Genomic DNA, 18,329 nt, shown 5'->3' with positions numbered 1-18,329 from the left:
AACAGGTCAAAACTGTTCTCTTTCAGGACTTTTTACTGCGCTGATGCCCCAGATCAGGTTAGGCACCAAGTTAGGTTATGCAGTGTGTGTGTGTACGTTTGTGTATGTCTTTGTCCAAAAAAAAAACAACTCACTAACCCAAGCTTACTGTTCTGTATATTTCCTGTGCATCGTGTATTTGCAAGTGTATTTGCAGTCCCAATGTCCTCTATTGTAAGTCACTTTGGATAAAAGCGTCTGCCAAATGCAATGTAATGTAATGTAATGACCAGATGGGAAATAAAACTATTGAACAAAGTTGTTTTTTATGTCATACAATTAATCCAGTGACACCTGTAATGTTACAATATTTAAATTCTTGCATCCCGTTCATGTATTCATTTCCAAGATGGAAAGAGACGAGCCCTTTGTACGATTTCCGTAACAACAGGCTGAAAGGGGGGCAAAAAAAGAGTGTATATTTTTACTGCTGCCAGCCTCACCTCCCTCTGTTTGCTGATTCTGTGTGAACATAACATGAGCGCCCTACTTTTTCCCTCCGCAAGTCTCTTCCTCCCCCCTAAATCCACAGCTTTTCAACTTTCTTTCACCTGCGTCGCGTTGTGCTGCGCGGTCGCCAGGACGTGCATGACGGGTTTGGGGTGGTAGCGGTCGTTGTCCTGCCGGACGTTGGTGACGGTGGGGAAGGCTGAGGGTGGGGATGGAGTCAGGATGGGGGGTACGGGGTGAGGTTCTGGAGGCTGGAGTATCTCCTCCTTAACATCTCCTTCCACCTGGGAGCTGGAGAGACGATAAAAAAAGAAATGCAAACCTGTTAAAACAGCGAGGAGTGGCAGATTGTACGACCTGCCCCGTTTTCTTCATCTGTCTTTTACTCCAGTAGTTTGAAATCGGTCTGATTTCATTGTAACCACTTAGGAAACGTAATATCCTCATTAAACGGGCATCCGCGTTTTAATCACTGGCTCTTTTGGCTCATGAAAGCAAGACCATTGTGATCAAACTGCCTGCGAATGAAACTACGTGAACCTCTTGCATGAATGAACCTTCCCGGTTCGCTTGTCTCCGGGAGCGTGTTGCCACTGGGGGGCACAGTTTCCTGAAATGGTGGTGACATGTTTAGGGTGCAGCGGAGACATAATGATATACTAGCTCTTACCCATGTGTTGTAGATTCGGGCCTGACTCTGCCGGGTGTTGTGAACCAAACCGAATAAACCGATTACCGAAGACCGATTCCGACCGCTGGAGCTGCGGACAGATCCCCACGTGCAGGGTGTTTTAGTCCCGACGCTTCTGTTCTTTGTTTCACCCCTTGTCTTTGCAATGTCATGCATTCACAAAAACAACCCAATCAATGATTATACCCCACCGTGTCCTCCGCATACATAACCTACTATTACTTCTTTATCTTAATCACACATTTGAACAGCTGTGATGTTAAACCGCGGTCTTTCATTGATTTCATTGATTGCACTAAGCTGCACTTTAAACTCATATTTATATCACCTTTCATGCCATCTAGACTATGTATATAGCTTGTCTATTTATTTTTATTTTTACCCTGTACATACTCTGAGCCTGGAGGTCTCATCGCAAAATTTCACTCTGCCTGCACAATGAAAATTAAAAAAATCTTGATTCTTCATTCTTTGTATTTCTTGAAGTTGCTCTACTTCCTGTTTTTTTTGGAGCAGCTGCCTAATGAGCCACGCACGTTGACAAATTCTATATAAGCAGCAGCCGCAGACGCATATACGGGGAGTTTCAATCGTCGCACCCAAAATACTGACTTTTTGATGATGCTCGTATGTAAAGTTCGGAGTGCAGATGTGTGTTTCACACTGTGAGGTATACATTTACACACACACACAAGTATATAAACATACAAAAGACAGTGAAAGGATGTGGTGACGGGCTACATCAGGGGCACATGACTGAAAGAAGAAAAAAAAGCTAACATAGGACTGCACATGATGGGGTGTGTGTGTGTGTGTGTGTGTGTGTGTGTGTGTGTGTGTGTGTGTGTGTGTGTGTGAAGCTGAGAGAAGATCAGACACAGCTTTTGCGAGCCCGAGGCACTGGGGATTTCCTATTTACTTGACCAACTTCTTGGTTGCAAGCGCCGGCTTCAGAGGAGGCTTCCTTCAAACATTTTGATCTCTGCTTTTTTTTTTTTTTATTATTCTCATACCAGCTAGTCCTTTGATTACCGGTCACTTTATTTTGCATTTTATATTTACGCTAAAGTATTCATTTGGTTCATTTGTATTCAAATGTATTCCTTTTTTGTCTCTCTTGCTTTTTCCCCAGGAGTTTTATAGTACATATATATTTGAAATGGGCAGACGTGGCGATGAGACGGCTGGGGAAGGACTCGTGTCACACTTCCAAATTAACGGAACTTGTCAAGTCTGCTGCAAATTTGATAAAAGGGGGAATCAGAGGAAAACCGCAAGCCAAAGACATCGGGGGTTTGACTCTCCTGCAGCTTCGGAGTCGCAGCGGCAGGTTTTTCCCCATCAAAGAGCTTCCTCATAACGTCTTAATGTGCAGTTTTTTTTTTCCGGAGTTTCTTCGGCGCTCGTCAGCCCTTACCTACCGCTCTCCGGCCCACGTTTTCAATGTTTCAGCAATTCCTCAAAGAGGTCATCCAAAAAGGATTTAAATAGAATACTATTCAAAGGAGACGGATTATGAATTTTCAGTTTCACTCAGATCTTCCCAAAGAGGAATATCGACCCCCGGGGGGCTCAAAGGTCATCGGACGCCGTCGCCCCGACTTTAACGTCCAACTTAAAGTAACTTCAGACGCTCCGAGTTAGCGATGCATCATTTACGATCCTTTGGCTCGAGCGAATCAAATGATTTGTTCAGACTTTTCGTTAATAAAACATAAATTACCCACGCCTGTAACTACATTCTAGGTTCTGTCTCCGATATTACCTCCGTTCCCAGAGCAAGTACCGAACGAATTAACAATAATACGGTTGATTCCCACCGAAGCAGCTGTTTCCATGGGAATATGAATTATTCAGAAGCAAGAGTTTATATCCAAGACCTTTGTCCGTCTAAGATAAGATAAAACTTTCATGATTCCTGAGGGGCACCAAGAGCAAACATAATAAATCCCGGCAAAAGAATATCAACAAGCATAAAGGAAATGGAGGCTACGGGCAGAAAACCCAACTTAGAACAGCAGCACTTGGACACACAGGGAACATAGTAAACAAGTCCTCAAACATAATAGGGGTTTATATCAAAGGAAGGAAAACGTATTTGCAGCGGCTGCCCTGAAGGGGAACCTGCTCACCGCCGACAAAACCCCGTCCGGGCAAACGGCGCACATTTTTTTGTTTATCCCCAATTCTTCTTCAGCTTTTTCGAAGATGAATCGTGTGCAATGCGGCTAAACTCCGTGTCGCAGGATTGCTCTTTTGGGGGAAACGGAGGGCAAAAAGCCTGCGGAAATTAACTATTCCGTCAAGACGGATGGGGGGGGTTATTTTACTTGATACGAGACTGTTTGTGTTTTATTATAAATATGTATACATGGATGCAAAACAAGCGCCAGACATTCTTTCTTTTCCCACATTTCCCCTCCAAGTTCTACTGGGAAAAATAAAATAACACTTTGCCCAGATGTGACGCTGGGTTCATTAGAGAATACTAATGCAGCGCCATTGATTCTCCATGCTTTAATGGCATGGCGGAGAGGTGAGATGGATAATTAACACCCCGACTGTTGTCTGTATCACATTGCAGTTACAAATCCCACAATCGCGGCATTGGTTGTGTTACAATCTCTTCATTATGCTGCTAAAAATCCTGCTAAAACACGCAGTTTTTATTTTAGTCCTTTTGCTTATAAATCACTTTTATGCAATGATTTAGCCTGTTGGAAATGTCGAAATCTTTCAAATTTTATTTAGACATAACAATTGGTCGCTTTAATTTTTTTGTATAAACAAAATTTCCAGGTCATGTCAATACTTTGTCATTGTTCATTAAATAAACACCGGTATTTGTCCTGTTTCCATATAAAGTGATAGTTGCAGGGAACAGGAAAAGCAATAAAATGTACAGTGACCTACTTTCCACTGGGAGCAATTAAGTAATTCAGTATTACTGATAGAGTGTAATTCAAACAATGAGAACATACTTGGAGCACTTAAACAATCCTCTCGCAGTTATTTAAAACAAAAAAAAAAATCTCCAGCCATAAATTTTACTCCAATTGATGAATTAATCGGCAAATATCGCACAACGCACCGCTGTCTCATATTGGGGGAGCTTCATGTTGCATGCAGGACGAAGGTTGATATTCAGTGACTGGAGTAGAACATGGGAGGAAATGACTCTTTGGGGTGTGGTTGTGGCTTTGTCTGTGTGTGTGTGTGTGTGTGTGTGTGTGTGTGGGTGTGTGGGTGTGTGGGTGTGTGGGTGTGTGGGTGTGTGTGTGTGTGAGACTCACTATCAGCGACCTTGATGCTACTGGTTTCATAGAAGTTCCTGCAGAATCACCCACAGACACACTGCGAACTGTTTCACTACTAAAGTGACCCGAGGAGAATGTCAACTATGTCGGTAAAAATAACTCACTGGAATAGTCGACACCAGAACTCAGCGCCGTGACTTCGGGAAAGCCGAGGAGAAAACATGACGAAAAAAAGATGGAGAGCGAGACAGACTCTGAGAGAATCCATATGTTTCTGAAGTGGGGCTTCTTTCAGGGGCTTCTCATGAAAAGACTTGGCAGCGAGATAAAATTTGTATATTTTAATTGGAGGAGGAAAAGAAGCAGTTGTCCAAACAAATCACTCGCAGCTGCATCCTGAATTAGGGCCTTTAAATTCAAACCATGTTTGCTTTCCCATCACACCATCTCGTGCCCTGGAGAACGTCGGGGAGCCGTAGGAACGATCGCGTTACAGGGACAAACCAACGTACGAACGCCGGCGCTCGTCACATCACGGAAGTCGGCGCCGATGCACCGCTGACGAGTCCCGACGGTGCAATAACGCTCGCGATGCACCGCGCCCACGTAATTGTGATGCCTGATGCGATGCGTGCATGGCGGTCGCTTTATCGTGCGTGACATTGTTCGTCTTGGGAAGCGAGAGCGGATTGGCGATATTGTGACAATAACGTGGAAATCGAATCACGAAGCTCGGGCTGCGGCGGAGGTTTTCGGCGAGGACAATAATGTGTGTTATATTTCATTTTATCACAGGTATCTTGCCTCCCCTTCTTCCCACGCCGTTGTTAGATTTTCCTCTCTGGGGTTCACGCGGTGGCTTGAAATGATGCAGGATGTGATACTGTATTAATTGGAAGGAGAGGGGGGTTTCTACAACGGATAGAAAATAAAAGTGAATGAGGGGCAGGAGATGCGCTGGTTGGGAGAAAGTGGAGCACAACCCCTGCTGGGCACATATCACACATATTAAAAATGAGAGGAGAGGAGGGCGGAGCGGGGGAAAGCAAAGGAGCACGCTTTGCTTACCAGGCGGCAGAGGAGAAACCGAGAAACAAGAAATTGGGGGGCGAGGAGGGGGGGACCTCGCAGATTTCTAAAGAGAATTACAATTACCGCCCTGCGATTGTCAGCAACCCGATACTCTTGTGTTTTTTTTCCTGATGCTTTTCTGCAGATTTTTCTCCGGGACTTTCAACTCTAAATCGAACTAGTTCGACAGATAACCGTGCTGGGAGGGTGGCGGGTCGATGGGAAGTCAGATCCGAAGCCGCAATAACGTATGAACGGCGTACAACGGCCGAGGCGGACGTCGCTCCGGGTGTTCCCGAGAAAACACACGCGAGATCAAGACTGAAAACCAGCAGGGAGCGGCCGCTTCGTCTACCTTTTAAACGTCTGCGCGATAGCAAAAGCGTGTTTGTTCGCAAACGTGGCAGATGAAACGTGTAGCTTCTCCGGTTCTGTAGCCCACGGTTGTGTTACGTTCAAGACAACAAGGAGTTGCAGACGATTGCAAAGTGTTGCAAAGTGTCCTATATATTTCTGCTCCTCAGGCGACAACAGTTGACGACCGAACGAGTTACGTTTGCTGAAGCGGAGGCCGCGTGTGTCGGAAAACGGTAAGAAAAGAATCCCCGCTATTTCGGTTATTTTACTTTTAATATGCTTTTCATGCACCGCAAACCAGATATTGCTCTGTGATTTGGTTTTTGGAGGATCTACAGGGGTCTGTTCTTCATCTCGTTTTTTTTTTTTTTTTCTGTTAACGTTCTGCCCTTTTATTTAATAGTGGAAAAAACTTGAGGGTGAAATGTTCAGAGAGAAAACCAGCCTTACCTGCGAATGCGCGGGGGTTTCGGAGGAGGCGTGTCCCATCGCTCCTCGTCCGACTGGTTCTTTGTCTTGTTGGGAATACGTTCCTCCTGGACGCGTCAAGGACGGCACATTTAAGAGAAAAATATTTTACCTTTCATCCGAATATTTATTCCTTTGAAATAACACATGAGGACAGGAATGTATGAAGTCATAAAAGATAAAGCGGAGCCGTGCCGTCGATCTCTACGTCGCTCTGGGGCCTTGAAGGTTTCTAGATTTTGATGTTTACATGTTTTGGTGGAAGATTTTCACATGTAGCTTTGACAGCGGGTCGGTCTTGACACGGATACGGCTGAGCAGCAGTGACATCTGACGGCGCTGGAGATTTGATTTTATTTGGCACGTACAGGAAGCCCTGGAGCTTTTAGTTTTGCAAGCGTCTTTGCCGTTCTGGGCTTTTTTCTTAAAGGAAATGCAAAAGACCCGTTCTCTTTATCACCTGCGGCCTCTCTTCCTCTGTCGTCTAAGGTTTAGGATCAGAAGGTCGCTTCACGAGAGGATCGACGCCGTCTTAACGGACCCCCTCGCCCCCCCGGCTGCTCCCCTCACACTTCCCTTCTGCCCCCGCCTTCCTCTTCTCCTCTGCGGCTCATTAATATCGCTCTCTCTGCTCTGATAATGAGACGATGGCGTGACGACTTCAGTCATCACAAATTCATGACGGACGGTGCGAACCCGGCCGCTTGGGCTTTGCACGTCTCTGAACTAGGTTCAGCACTTTTTTTTTTTTTTTTTTTTTTGTGGTGCGATTCAGAGAACTGGCTGTGCTCATACAGTTCTGGAGTTCCCTTCTTGTTGCCTGGTGTCTTTTCTTTCAGAGCGCCCAGGCCCTCCTACCCGGTGTTCATGAATGACTGGGGCGCTGCGGCCTTTCTCTTCCGCCCGTGGTCTCTCAAGCATTTTGACGTTCCTTAACTAACCGCTGCATCCTTGTATTAAATAATGTGAATGTGTGATTTGACCAGCCCCGGGGTTTTTTTTTATTTTTTCCCTCTCAGCAGCTGTCATTCGCACCGACAACTCTTGGGAACGTCGTATTGACGGTTACAGTAAACACGTCCCACGTACAAATTCAAAACTTGGAATAAATAGCGGACTTTCTATCGGGGGAGGAAATGAAGAGCGGACGCATGTCAAAAGCAATATGACCAGCTATGAGGAGCGCTATGACTCGTATTAGCCCTCCAAAATGTATATTTTTATTTTTCTTGCAGAGGTGATTTTATGATAAAAATATGTCACTTTTTAGTCAAATACGTAATTTATTGAATTAAATGTGGAAGTCTACGTTTCATCGCAGCTTCCTTTTTTTTAAGACATCGGTTGTGTTGATAAATTACTTAAAAGAATTTGAAAAATGACTTAAAATTACTTTAAAAACTTGTGCAAATGCAAAGATTTATAGAACAAACCGCGTGTCTGTGCACGGCGTGAGAATTAATCTGGGAGAGGGGATTTTAAGATGAAACTATGTAACTTTTAGTGGAGTATTTAATTTATTGAATTAAATGTGGAGGTCTACGTTTCTTGACATACGGCTGTAAAGTTTACTTTAAAAAAAAAAACAGAAATTGTGTCATTGCAAAGATTTACAGAAAAAAACGCGTGTCAGTGTGCAAAGTGAGAATTAATCCGGGAGAGATGATTTTATGATAAAAATATGCAACTCTTTAGTGAAATATTTAAATTACTGAGTCTGCTTTTCATCACATCTACCTTTTGTTGTGCTGACATACAGCGGTAAAAATGACTTTAAAAAAGAAAAAAGAAATTGTGCCACTGCAAAGATTTACAGAACAAACCGCGTGTCTGTGCGCGGCGTGAGAATGAATCCGGGAGGGAAACTTCCTGCAAACAATGTCGGCTGCACGTGAGCGCGGAACGGTGTGTGGGAAGTGTGTGTCGGCTTATTGTTCATTTTGCAGCGGCGAGCACCTGAGTGGGCGTTTGGGTCGCTAACAATGGCTGACTCAATGTGCGTAAGGACTGAGTCAGTGCGGGATAGCCGCGCTGATTGGTGAGCAAAGTACGGGCCACTTTGGTGAGCTTTCGCACTTTTCAACTCCGTGACTGACCAACATATTCTTGCGCCGTTGACGTGTATTCATAATCGTGAAAAGAGGATAATCTATCAGACGTTGCTCGGCCTTTTTTCCCGGAGCGGTCACGTAAACAAACGTCTGGTTAAAAGGTCTCCCCTCTCCCCGTGGAGTTGGTTCCGTCCTCAGAGGCAACGACACAGTAATCATCGTGGCTTCCTCAACAGGAAGTCAGACGCTGGGTTACGGCCAGCTCGCTCTCACCATCACCCTGTCTTTCGGTTTGTCATCTTCCTCATCGTCTCTGGCTTCCCTCTAACGTTCTGTCCCCACGCAGGAACTCGAGCAGTCCCGTCGGGTCACGACACCGCAATTAGCCTCCGAGGTTGCCGCACACTTTGTGAAATCATTCTTATCGCACCACTTCGCCCTCCACTTGAGTGTTTCAAGGTCGAGAATGACCTCGCCTCGTCTCTCAGATGAAAACTGAACTTGCGTCTGGTCATCGTGTTTGAGGGCGACGCACATTCGCATTCACAGTTTTTAAGAAAAGTTCAGAGCCTTCAGATTCTGCCGTGGTTTAATTCCTTCCGGTAAAGCGCTGCCGGCTGAGCTACCACCTTCTTCACACTGCTACATAATGATAGCGGATGACAGCGAGGAGCCTCGATTAAGGATCTGTCCGTCACCTGGAAGTTTCCCACAGCCGGCTGGATTTCAACACCGCCTAAAGAATTGTACTGATTGGCCCAGGGAGCGCGACGCTTCACGTTAAGATAACTCGGTAAGGACTTTGAACGTCGGCAGAAGGGAGGGGGAAAAAAAATAAGGCATTTTTGCACAAAACGGCACAATTAGGGTTACTTCATACGGTGGGTATCCGGGGTAACTTAGGAGGAGAGCGATGAAAGACACGGCCCGGCACTTTTAAATAGAACTAACTGTGCGCCGTCCTCGGAGACGGCCATGTAAGGGGAGCTCTTTTTAGCACAAACTCTTTCTGATTTGTTTTACTTTTCTGGAGGTCCCTCTTCAATTTCTCCCGACTGCTCCCCTCCCTTGTGACTAATTATTTGTGTTTTTTTCCCTCCTACAGTGAGTAACTCGGCAACATCCTGTCTTTGTGTGTGTGTGTGTGTGTATGTGTGTGTGTGTGTGTGTGTCATACAATGCCATCGTGTATCTCTGTCTTGGTGGGACTCTCCAGTAGCAGCAGTTGTTTCTGAAAAAGCTGAGCGATCGCTCTGTGAACTAACTCGTACTGCTCCTGGAGAGAGAAAAAGACGGGACACAGAGATAAAGATGTGGTTGGGCAGGGAAAAAAAGAAAACAGAGGTGTTGGAAAGGTCAAACAGAACGGGTTATTGCTTCATTTCCTGTCTATCGACCAATCTAATCTATATCTACAACTCACAAATACATAATGCAAAAGGCAATTAGCATCTTAACATGTATATTCACCCCGCTAGTATCTGACTCTTTCCAGAAATAATGTAAAAATCATTGGAAATGAACAAAACTTGCCATGTTTGTAACAAGCTAGGAAGTAAAGTTAAGATTTACTGTAGATTGGTGCACAAATGTGTGTGTAAAAGGAAACTGTAGCAGCAAACCTTGGTCTGAACAGCAGAGTGTCGCTGCGTCCTCATCACTTGGATCAACCGGAAAACATTGAAGTCCTCTGGTATTCTCTTTATCAGCACAAGACAAGGAAAACGCTGATTCTTACTTAAATCTTTGCTTTAATATGATCGGGCCTGCGCGTCTGTGTGTGTGTGCGCGCAGGTCCAAGTGTGTTTGAAGCATGAGGAGGAGTGTGTGTTCACGTACCCCAGCTTTGAGGAGGTTCCATGTATAGTCGATTGCACAGATCGCCCCCGTTCTCCCACAGCCTGCACTGAACAGTCACAGGAAAGCGTGTGAACCAACACCGCAACGTATTGTGATTAAAAATAAAACCGTTTGCATTGTTAGGTCGAACAGTGGGCTGCAAGATCACGTCATCTATACCGCCCGGCTGGTCTGCAATGAAAGAGGTGAGAAACTAAGAAGAATTGCAGAGAATTGATGGGAAATTAATGAAAAATGAGCTGAAAAGCAGTTTAATAAAAGAAATGAGAAGGTAACTTGTTTAACTTGTGTAGGAAATGTAAATAATTAAGTCACGTACATTCAGAATGGCTGTACTCCCAGACAGGATGGAGACAGGAGATACACAGAAGCTGAGATTTTGTGACATCACATTTGACACACACACACACACACACACACACACACACACACACACAGCAGATCAAACCACACAAAGCATCTTTACAGAAACACACACTAAGCTCTGCACATGGAAAAACAGAAAGAGGGCTTTAAGTCCTGCTAAGTGGAACCAGTAAATGTCCTTGGGCTGCTCATTACCGCTTATTACACACACACACACACACACACACACACACACACACGATGATGTTGTGTTGTTTGTATACTGTACGTAACACAGGCTTTAGACTTGTTCGAGATGCACAAACTCTGGGAGCACAAAGCAAACTGGGCTTCTTCACACGCCGACACGTAACTCATCTGCAGTAACAAGTCCAGATCTAAACGTGAATTCTAGCCTCCGTTTTTTTTTCTACGTCAAGATCAAACGATATGACACATCTCTGCCTTGGTGAGAGTTGATTTCCAAACGCCGACACATGCTGGCCACCTGTTGTCGTGGTTATAGCCCTGTAAATCATTAGGGATCTAACAAAGCACCGGAGCTGCACTCGGTTGTCATGTAAAAATACATCAAGACAAATTGTGAGAGCAAAGGTTTACTGGTCCGCAGCAATAAGGCAGATGAGAATTCAATTTGACTTAAACTGCCAGCGAATAGCATTTTTCTTTAACTCCACGGAACATAATATGAAATGATATTTAGTTATATGTTACCAGATACGAAAGGAAAATAGAAAAAAAAAATCAGCAATGACCCGAAAAGTGAGGCTTGACCTGAGATTGGCTTTTGGGCAAGAAAAGTGATTTGGCCTTAAGTTTCAAAAACAACATTTCCTGTCAGCCTCAGCGGGCTACATATGTGTGTGTGTGTGTGCATGTTACGTTTGGATTTACCTGCAATGCACGCATATAGGGACGTCGTCATTCTCCTGGTACTCTCTCATGAGTCCTATCATATCCAGTATGGAGTCAAACGACGATGGGACGTCGTGATCGGGCCAGTTGATGTAATGGAACTGCGTTATCCTCCGCTTCTCCTGCAGGAGGGAGAACAGGGGAGCGTCTGCGGGGTCAGCGGATGGTCAGAGATATCCTCCAGCAAAGAGTACCGTCAAATTGAGTGCTACTCTGTTGGGAATAATCCTGGTTTATCAACTTGTGGAGTAATTATACGCGGATGATGGGATTAAAAATCAATGGAAAAATTCTCCCACCGACGCAACGGGGGAACACGGGGGGAAAAAAAACAACTTGCTGGCCTCGTGAAACCTGAAGGAGACGGGACTCACATTCTCGTTCTCCACCACAAGAGTCCTTATGAAGTAGTCTGTTCTGGTCTGCTCGGATTCCTGCAACAAGAGTGACAAAAAAATTTCACCGGCGTGATCATCTGGAGAAAACACGAGGGATTTCCAGAAGACAGCCGTGATGTTTGAGAGCGATCTACTTACAAAGGATATACTGAAAGGGCCAAAACTCATGGGCTCGTCTTTCACCAGCGGGAAATACCGCTCACACTTTTTCTAGGCAGAGGAGCACGGGGGTTAGCGTCGGCTGCAAACAGAATACCAGACGGAGCGAAGCTTCCTGTGCACACGCTTTATGGCTTGGAGTAAATGCTGCAACATGTGGGACGCACGAAATATACGACGCACAAGCACACGAGGAAAACCCTTTTTCTGAAACCAGTCACATATTTGTGAAGACAAGACGAACTAACGAAGGTTTTCGGCGTTTGATGGTTTGCAGAAAGGCCTCGGGGAATACAGGGAATAATGGATAGCGCTCAAATACGAAGTCGAAATAAGCGTGAAGCAATCACACTTCAAAGGTTTTACTTCTCTGTTGCAAAATATCAATCTTGTCACATTCTGGTATGTTTGCGATTCACACTGATTTATTATATTAACAGCTGATTTTTGGCCTCAAATGCTGATATAATTAATTGCAAATATCTATCGGGATGTGTCTGTTGGCGTTGTGCTAATGTGAATTAATTAAGAAGTGAAAATTAATCTCTTTTTGCCGGTAATTATCTCAGCTTGTGAATTAGATTTGTGTTTGTTTTGGTTGTTTTCCAACTGACGCTAATGTTTTAATTTTTCGGAATTCTTTTTTTGCGTGTTGATTTTCAGGAAAGTAATTATCCACGGTAAAAAGAAAATGTCAACTAATAGACACAGATGGGATATGTGGGTACGGATGACACATATATTTAAGCACGATTCTTGATTATAAAATGTCCCTATCAATGAGATAATAATTGATAATATGTCCATACACTGCATGGCCTTAACAGCAAATGAACTCCGACCTTTGGCTAGGAGTTTTAGCAACAGGTATTAAAATAGTCGGTATCTTTGAAATGTATGAAAAACTCCAGTTTCAAGAAGAAAACAGTCAAATGTTTTACCAATCACTTGACAAACGGGTTTTTTGCGGGCACCGGGATACAAACGGAAAAATTAACTGTAAAAAAATAAATAAATAAATAAAATAATGACGCAGTAGTGGAAGAAACACAAAAGTGCCTCCAAACAGGCCAAAAAACACATTTGTACACAGAGATTTAATATCCAAGCTTACCCTTCCCATCTCAAATTCTCGACAAGCCATTACAATAACCTGCAGAGACACAAACAGGAAGGACGAATATCAACATTTAGACTCTCACAACTTTAAGTCACATTTCCAAAAATGTTCCGACCCGTTCCACGAACACTATTTACCCGAGCCCGGCTCGAGGCTGCGTGCGGGGAACGGGACGGAGCTGACTTTTTGATCGTACATTTCACTGTCGTATTTCTATCTCCCATAATTCTCTTTCATCCTACAGGAGTAATTATCACGTCAGCGTTCCGGAGATTTTCACACAGCTCCCTCCCTCCCTCTCGCTGTCCCATATCTGTCCATCTGCTTCAAGCATAAGCACTCCCCATCTGCCGCTTCATTTCTGACAACTATATTAAATATTTATTTCAATTATTTTTGTGATTACCATTTCCCTTTTTTAAATTATTAACCACCCGGGGAGCGTATATTCCCATCGGCATGATTCATGGACCGATTTATCTTTTTTTTTTTTTTTTTTTTTTCCATCAGCATTCAGACACACCAAATAATGCGGACGCATATACACACAAAGGATAAAGACACGGAAACTGTGCTGCAATGCCGAATCACTACCTGAATTCAACCAGAGGGCATGAATGAACAATTCAGTAAAATAAGAATAATAGGGGGTGGTGGGTTCTCTCCTTAGAATCTGTGCTAAGTAGTAATCTGTGGCAATAAAGTTTTCTAAATGCACTTTAATTCAATAAAATTGACAGCATAGCTATATATACATTTTTTTTTAAATATTCATCCAATGTATTCCATCTATTGGATTGGTCATTGGCCTCACTAAACTATCTTGACCTGTATGTTTCCCATCAGGCAGCACACGCCAAAGGCTATAAGTTTCGCTATCAAAATGACAGGAGGATTTTAAAACTTATATCCAAGTTTCCAAGTTATATCTCAGTCTCCGCAAGTCGCCCTGAGAGGCGATGCTTTACATCACGGCTGAGACGCCGGCGGTGCATGTCGTTTGTTTCCGAACGGACTGAGGGGACGTTAGAGAAGCTCAGAGTAAACGAATGACCTGTCGTCAATAATGCAAAAGACGATGTTTTTGGAAAAATCCAAGTCAGTAATCAATCGGGGAAATGGTATCCCGTTTGGGATAAAGCGGAGCAGGGATGATTTAACAGAGCGGCGTTGAACTATTCCCAACATGGATTTCAGCTATTTTTAAAAGACACGTCTCAAACGTCTCATTGCAGCCTCTCAAATGTGAATATAGTCTAATCAAATCATAAATACCTTTGAGCAGATACACTGATAACTGGGGTTTAGGAAACGCCGGCTGTACTTTTTCATCAAATACTACTTGATATTCACCGACTAACCAAACTATGAATGAAATAAACAGAATGAGCAATAACCAGCGATGCCTACTGCCTGGACCATTCATTCATTCATTCATTCTGTATCCAGGGGATGCCTATCCCAGCTGTCATCGGCCTGCCTGTCAATCACAGATCACATATGAAGACAAACCGTTCACTCTCTCGTTCAATTTGGGGTCTCCAATGCAACCCCTGCACGGTCTTGGACGGTGGGAAACGCGGAGAAAACCCATGCAGACATGGGAAGAACATGCAAACCCCAAAGGGAGCCAGCGACCTCCTCGCTGTGAGGCGGACGCGCTCATTTATTTCCCTAAATATACATTAGCTGCCATACTCACAGCGACGTTATACTCCCAGTTCATCCTCCAGAAGTCTATGACAGTGTTTGGCAGCGGGCCCTGAGTTGCAATGTAGGCCTCTGAGCCATCCATGCCCTGTGCAAACACATAGGATGTCACTGTGGTGCACTCACCGCGTTGGAAACAAGAGAAAACAGTCAAACCCAGCCTCTCACCTTGATGAAGTTGGCATTGATGTAATCCGAGTCCTGATTGGTCGTTTTTAACGTCACCTTCACCCTACTGTGGTCAACTGGGGAGGGAAACAGGGTTTTTAAAAATCGAGGAAAAATAGGGGGAGTCCACAGAGGACATCAAGAGGGAAATGGAGTGTAAAGGAGGTTAATGGACAGACAACAATATCCTTTTTCTTGTATGTACGTGCATGTGTGTGTGTGTGTGTGTGTGTGTGTGTGTGTGTGTGGGCACGCACATCTGCCACGGATGAACCTGTTCTTGCTTTGCCTTATCAGCAGCTCATTCACTAAAAGCCTTAGTGATGAACGGCTGGTTGGATGGAGAAAAAGGAGGATAAAGGAACAATATAAATGGGCCAGATGTTGGGTCAGAGAAGCTTCCCTGAGGTCAGTAAGTACAGTGAACACTGCACAAATACAAGCTCAGATATTAGAAGACCTACACTAACAGACATTTCAGATGTTTAACCTCTTTCTGTCAACCTCTATCAGTTTGCATCTAATAGAGCGTTCCTTTCTGTTGTTACACAGACGGAGCATTTATGGCGACGGTTTTAGGAATATTGAGTAAAACAAGTAGGTTTCAATGGGAACAACAGATCTGATCTATTATTTTGAAAGAGCAGAGCTTGAAGATGAACTGCCTTCATGCACTTTTGAAATTAGAAAGAAGAACAAGTGCCAGGCAGTTACAGTGGACAGACAACTCCAGGCTTCTTGATGAAGTGTAGAAACCACCACCTGACACCCTGTCACGGATTCATCTAATCTAAGCAACACTTCCAGGAGGGACAGAAAAAAACATCCTTTCCAATGATATCCTGGCATGCCATGTTTTGAGGAAGTGATGTTAAGTCTTGGGCTGACTGAGGATAGCTCATGTCTGCAGAGAAAGAAAGTGTGTGCTTGTCTGTGTGTGTGTGTGTGTGTGTGTGTGTGTGTGTGTCTCAATGAGGCTGGTGAGCAGAGATGACTCCTGCACTTAGCTACAGCTGAGAGTGCAGCGTTTAAGCCATTTGTGAATGAATAAATACTTTTTCAGGGTACATGGAGATGTTCCTCCTGCTCGGGCAGCATGTGTCTGCTGAGCCTTGTTAACGTAGCGCACGTTTTAAGTCCTAAATTACTAATCAGTTTGCCCGACGGTTTTAAATGCAGCGGGGATCCACTGAGGAGTTTTACAGAGTGGGTGCGACGCAGCACCTTGTGTTCTCGGGCTGTTTACAGACTGTAAAATTCACATACATTATCAGCAGCAGCATGGTTATCATTATTGCCGCTGATATGGTGAAGTAATCATTTTAAAACCATCTGTGCTCAATTCTGCCCCGCTTTCCTTATATTCATGCGCGCAGAAAGCGGCAATGTGCACGCAGCTGAGGGAAAAGTAACCTGAGGATGAGAAATTCGACGACCCGCCAGGATTACCGCCGCCGCCACCAGTCGATCGCAATGGAGGGCCGCTCACAACCGGTGCAAGATGACAACTCAACTTTTCTTTTTATCTCTTCATTTTCGGTGACGTCCTTGAAAACCTACATAGAAGCTCTAGCATAATTTGTTTCATACGGTTTTGGGATCGCATTCAGATGGCGAAATCTAAATGGTGCATTTACATCTTTTTCACAAAGTGCATGTATTCATGATATGGAATTTGCTGGTGATAATAAAATACAACTTGGGAGGTTAAAAGGGGAAATAAATTGAGCTGGATTTTCATGTGTTTCACGAAAGCTGTGCGCGTCATCGGTTTTCCATCTGCGTGGTGGATCGGAGAAATCGCTGGTGTCTTGGAGGCGTTGTCTTCTCGTGGCAAGGGTGTAGGTTATCAGAGATCAAGCGTGGAACATATCTGGGTCCTCAGGTTCTCTCGCCGTGACACCAGTGTGATATTAAAACCCTTGTGGCTCTTACATGGAAGAATATCTTTATATCTGTTCTTCTTGACGTTCTCCTCCTGCTCTCCTACGCTGGTGGGGTAGATCTTCTCTGTCCGGTATTTTGTTGATAATCTCCGTAAACGCTGAAATAGAAAAGAAAAGAGGAAGAAAGAAATTCAGTATCGATTCGCCTCCGTGCATTCTTGCAATTTAAACAGAAAATCAGCAACCTGCGCAAAAAATTCAACTTCGCTTTGAAGGAGTCCTGCTGCAGAGGCGAAGCGGCAGCATGTTCAACTGAAGGTGAGACGTTCCTGTACGAGACACTGAGCTGAAGGACACGTCGCTTCTCTCCTGACCTCTGGGCCCACATCTGAACTAAGCAACGTTGCTTTCAAGTTCTTTTTTGTGTTTGTATGACAGCGAGGCAGGACTGAATGGGGGTTGAGCTAGCTTGCCGCTGCTAAGGACATCTAAGATATAGAACCAGAAAGTCCATGAAAACACAAAGCGCACAATGACTGTGATTCCAGCTTCATGTACACGAGACATGCTAAGACAGAAAGTCGCAGGGGACACAATAGATCTGTTTGGAAAGGGACGGGAATCGGGCACGAATACAAAAATGTTATCCTCGAGTGGTTGGTTGTCTGCGGCGTGTGTGAGTATGTTCACACAAATGAATTAAAAACAAAAGCTAGAGCGCACCATACATCCCCTGTGCGGTCCCCGGAACCGAAACCGCTCATTTCACTTCCAACTCATCGCTCTAAAGCGGTTTGACGTTTTTAGACTAGCGTGAACTGCAGAGGTGGAATGTGCACCGTGGGGTCAACCTGCGTTACAGGTCAAACCCAAGCCACTCTCTGTCCGAGCGTCACATCGCCAGAAATATGCCAGGGTTTGAGTGGGAGGTGATAAAAGTGCGGACGATCAAACTCCACATCCTCGGGGCCGCTGCCAAGAAAATTATTATTCATTTGATCGAGTTACAGAGAAGCTATTTCACTATTCACTGGGAGCATCCTCAGTCTGCGTGCCATCATAAACAAGTTACAGCGGGTCATCAGTTCAGTCACGTACCAACTCCAACGCAGAGAGAGATGCACTAGCCATGAAATCCTCCACCCTCACTGGCTAAAAATCACACAGCGCGCTGCTCACTCACTCACACACACACACACACACACACACACACACACACACACACACGCACACACACTCATATGGGAAATGAAGGGTAGCCATGACTAATAGCAGCTGACACTGATGAAGACTCTGACAAAAAGGAAGAGCAGAATTAGCCTCTCATCTGTCGGACCGAACCTTCAAGCGGGGCCGTGCAATG

The 18,329-nt window shown here is 44.5% G+C and overlaps 1 protein-coding gene across 2 annotated transcripts in view; it reads right to left on the bottom strand.

Moving 5' to 3' along the window:
* The window catches only part of ptpn12 (protein tyrosine phosphatase non-receptor type 12), a 43,335-nt gene that overhangs the window by 10,213 nt on the left and 14,793 nt on the right, over nucleotides 1-18,329 (bottom strand). For both annotated transcript variants that reach the window (XM_086147196.1, XM_086147197.1), the window contains exons 2-13: nucleotides 17,016-17,124; nucleotides 15,081-15,157; nucleotides 14,905-15,000; nucleotides 13,197-13,235; nucleotides 12,062-12,133; nucleotides 11,900-11,959; nucleotides 11,505-11,647; nucleotides 10,224-10,290; nucleotides 10,007-10,084; nucleotides 9,562-9,660; nucleotides 6,316-6,401; nucleotides 591-780 (exon numbers count right to left, since the gene is read on the bottom strand). In XM_086147196.1, the coding sequence (XP_086003322.1) occupies nucleotides 591-780; nucleotides 6,316-6,401; nucleotides 9,562-9,660; nucleotides 10,007-10,084; nucleotides 10,224-10,290; nucleotides 11,505-11,647; nucleotides 11,900-11,959; nucleotides 12,062-12,133; nucleotides 13,197-13,235; nucleotides 14,905-15,000; nucleotides 15,081-15,157; nucleotides 17,016-17,124 (1,116 nt within the window). The remainder of the gene's footprint in view (nucleotides 1-590; nucleotides 781-6,315; nucleotides 6,402-9,561; nucleotides 9,661-10,006; nucleotides 10,085-10,223; nucleotides 10,291-11,504; nucleotides 11,648-11,899; nucleotides 11,960-12,061; nucleotides 12,134-13,196; nucleotides 13,236-14,904; nucleotides 15,001-15,080; nucleotides 15,158-17,015; nucleotides 17,125-18,329) is intronic.

This window comes from Fistularia commersonii, chromosome 5, assembly GCF_037954325.1.
Source record: "Fistularia commersonii isolate RoL2024-O1a breed Wild chromosome 5, RoL_Fcom_v1.0, whole genome shotgun sequence".
In the NCBI taxonomy this organism is placed as follows: Eukaryota; Metazoa; Chordata; class Actinopteri; order Syngnathiformes; family Fistulariidae; genus Fistularia; species Fistularia commersonii.
The sequence above is the reverse complement of the archived record's forward strand: the minus strand, read 5'-3'. Positions and strand labels throughout refer to the sequence as shown.